The 2,585-nt window shown below is 62.6% G+C and overlaps 1 protein-coding gene across 1 annotated transcript; it reads right to left on the reverse strand.

Moving 5' to 3' along the window:
- Positions 1-1,210: 1,210 nt before the first annotated feature.
- Positions 1,211-2,377, reverse strand: HRG_04123 (uncharacterized protein; the record flags this gene model as incomplete). The annotated part of the gene is made up of 1 exon (XM_044862594.1): positions 1,211-2,377. One exon carries the CDS (start codon positions 2,375-2,377, stop codon positions 1,211-1,213), a length of 1,167 nt encoding a protein of 388 aa, XP_044723620.1.
- Between the last annotated feature and the right edge of the window lie 208 nt (positions 2,378-2,585).

A 2,585-nucleotide genomic window follows, 5' to 3' on the forward strand; every position in this document is an offset into this window, starting at 1 on the left:
ATGACGCCCATTCCATTCCATTCTACGGCACGTCGTGGCTGCTTCGTCTCTTGCTGGCCCCGCCGCATGTACAGTACCCGCAGTCTGCGCTGGCGCCTTTTGCGAACTGCAGGGTGAGCGGCATGAGACAAGCCATGTTCGTTTCATTCCCCGGCGGCCAATCTAGATGCATCGAGGAGGCGACAAAGCGAAGACAGTTGAGCCAAGAACCTAAGAATACGGGGGCAAGAAGAACCCCGCTACCCCGCCTTTATCGATAAGCACCGCGGGGTCGTCACGGCAGCCCCGCTCCTCCCCCCTGGCCGTCTCCCGCCATCCATGTTGACGTCTGCTTGCCCTGTACTTACCGTAATTATATAGTATATACAAGAAGATGAAAACGCGCTCGCTCCCGTTCTCCCAGTTCCTCCTACAATTCGTCTTGTTCCACCTCTCCCTCTCTTCCACAGGGCAGCATCCGTAGATGGCGCTGCCACCTGCGCTGGTCGACGAGGGAAAAAGAAAGCAGGCACACCGGCAGGTGAGTCAGCGGAGAAGGTGGGTGTCATTTGGCGGCACTCGCATGTACAAGAATGTGAGAAAGGAGCGGCAGACCGGGGAGGACATGTGCTTATCGACAGGATGCGGCGCAGTCAGGCAAAGGCGGGGGCGCAAGTTGTTTGAGCCGGAAGCGTCGTGAGTGGCAGTCAAGTTGCGGCTGCCGAGGGGAGTGTCTGTAGACGGGGGCGGATATCAAAGGGGTCCTCACCACTTGCATACGAGCATCGCCGAGACGCAAGGATGGGAGGGAGGGAGCTGCTGCAGCTTAAATTAGCGGGGAGCTGCTGACTAACGGCCAGGGGGGCCGGGCACCACCACGTTTCCTTTCCAGCGGACATGGACTGTTCATCAACTAGCTGGCCTGCTCTCTTGCGTAATTGGTGGGATCTTTCTACGCACTTCCTACTCCGTACAGGACATAAGGTTACAGCACGAGAAGCAAGCTCAGAGGCGAGGAGCGTTGCTCTGCTAGGGTCTGGCGCACATGCGTGTACATCCTTCATGTTCGTGTAAATCTAGCCTCCAGTGGTATCAAAACTCTTTCCGTGACAATGAGACGAGGCCAACAAAAGAAAAGTCCGTCGCGTCCATTAGGCCTCGCATGCTTTACAGGTATACACGCATACGCACAAGAGTCCGGGGCTCACCCGCGCGCCGAGACGAGACGCCCTTACTCCCAGCGGTAGACACCATCGTCGTAAAGCACTCTGTGCCGCCGACTGCCTGGGCCTACTGTCGCCCGCCGCCGCGGCACCAGCCTCTCCCGCAGCCGCGCCCGCTGCGCCTCGTCCTCGCCGCGCTCGCGCTCGGCAAGCCTCTGCTCCTCCTCGAGCCGCTGCTCCTTGACGCTGAGCCGCCGCAGAGCGTCCACGAGCTCCGCCTCGCGGTCCGTTGCTTTGCTGCCGCCCGCCTCCGCGACTGACACCCGCCTGCTGGGCGTGGATGACATCGGCACGGCGGGGCGGTGCGAGATCTCGGCGTTGGCCTCTGCGATGCGCCGCCGGATCCGCAGTTCTCTCACCTCCTTTTCCCGCAGCTCTCTCTCCAACGTCTCGACCTCGCGTATGCGACGTGCCTCGCGCCGCCGCCGCCGCTGGAGAAGCTGCTCCTCGGCAACTGCGTCGTCGTCTTCAACCTCGGCGGCGCTCGAGTAGTAGGCCCGGCTGCTCCCACGCGAGCTGGCCGACGACTGCCGCGTATGCTGGCTACTCTTCGAGGCCTGGCGGCGCGGCGCATCGACCACCTCGATCTGCACATATGGGCGCTGGCGCTCGTCGACAATGACGGGCCGCCGCGAGAAGGGGGGATGCTCGGGCGTGTAGGGGGCGGAGGGGTTGAAGCTGGGAGACGAGGGAGCGGTATGGGGCGCGCTGAAAACCTGTGGCGGGGTGCGGGGGGTGGGCGGGTTGTCGACGAGGACGATGCGCTCGCGGCCGGAAGAGGAACGGTGGTTATCAGTGTGGGAAGGCTGGTGGTGCCCGTGGTCGGCTACGACTCGCTGGCCGGTGACGTAGACGCCGCTCGAGGGCCTGCGCGGCCTGCGCGTCGACGAGTTGCTGCGGTATGAGCGGTCCGAGTCGTCGGAGCGATAGAGGATGGGCGTCGAGGATGAAGGCGGCGTGGGGGGAAAGGTGTACGAGGCCGGACCGGGATAGACGGGAGCGGACGCCGAGGCCATGGGAACGGGCGCGTAATGAACGTATTGAGTGGGATGCTTGAGGACGACGTTGTCGACGCAGGGCTGGCCGTGGCGCGAGGCGTTGCACAGGGCCGGGCGTGTGCTCTGTCCGCGGCGCCCATCGGGATAGGCATATGCGTAGACGTGCGTGGTACACATGGTGACGATGTCTCCCGGATTGTGGCCGAGGAAGCGAGCTCAGGCAGAGGGAGGAGAGAACAAGTAGGTATTCGCCGGTGGGCAGAAGAGAGAAAGGGTATGAGGGACGGATGACGAGTGCTCTGGTTTTGTATGAAACAGCCTTTGCTCTTTTCACCGCCTCGTCAATGAGGTGAGAGACAGATGGTGGAGAGCGGCTGGGCCCGTG

The sequence above is a fragment of the Hirsutella rhossiliensis genome (assembly GCF_020360975.1).
Source record: "Hirsutella rhossiliensis strain HR02 chromosome Unknown scaffold00003, whole genome shotgun sequence".
Classification (NCBI taxonomy): domain Eukaryota; kingdom Fungi; phylum Ascomycota; class Sordariomycetes; order Hypocreales; family Ophiocordycipitaceae; genus Hirsutella; species Hirsutella rhossiliensis.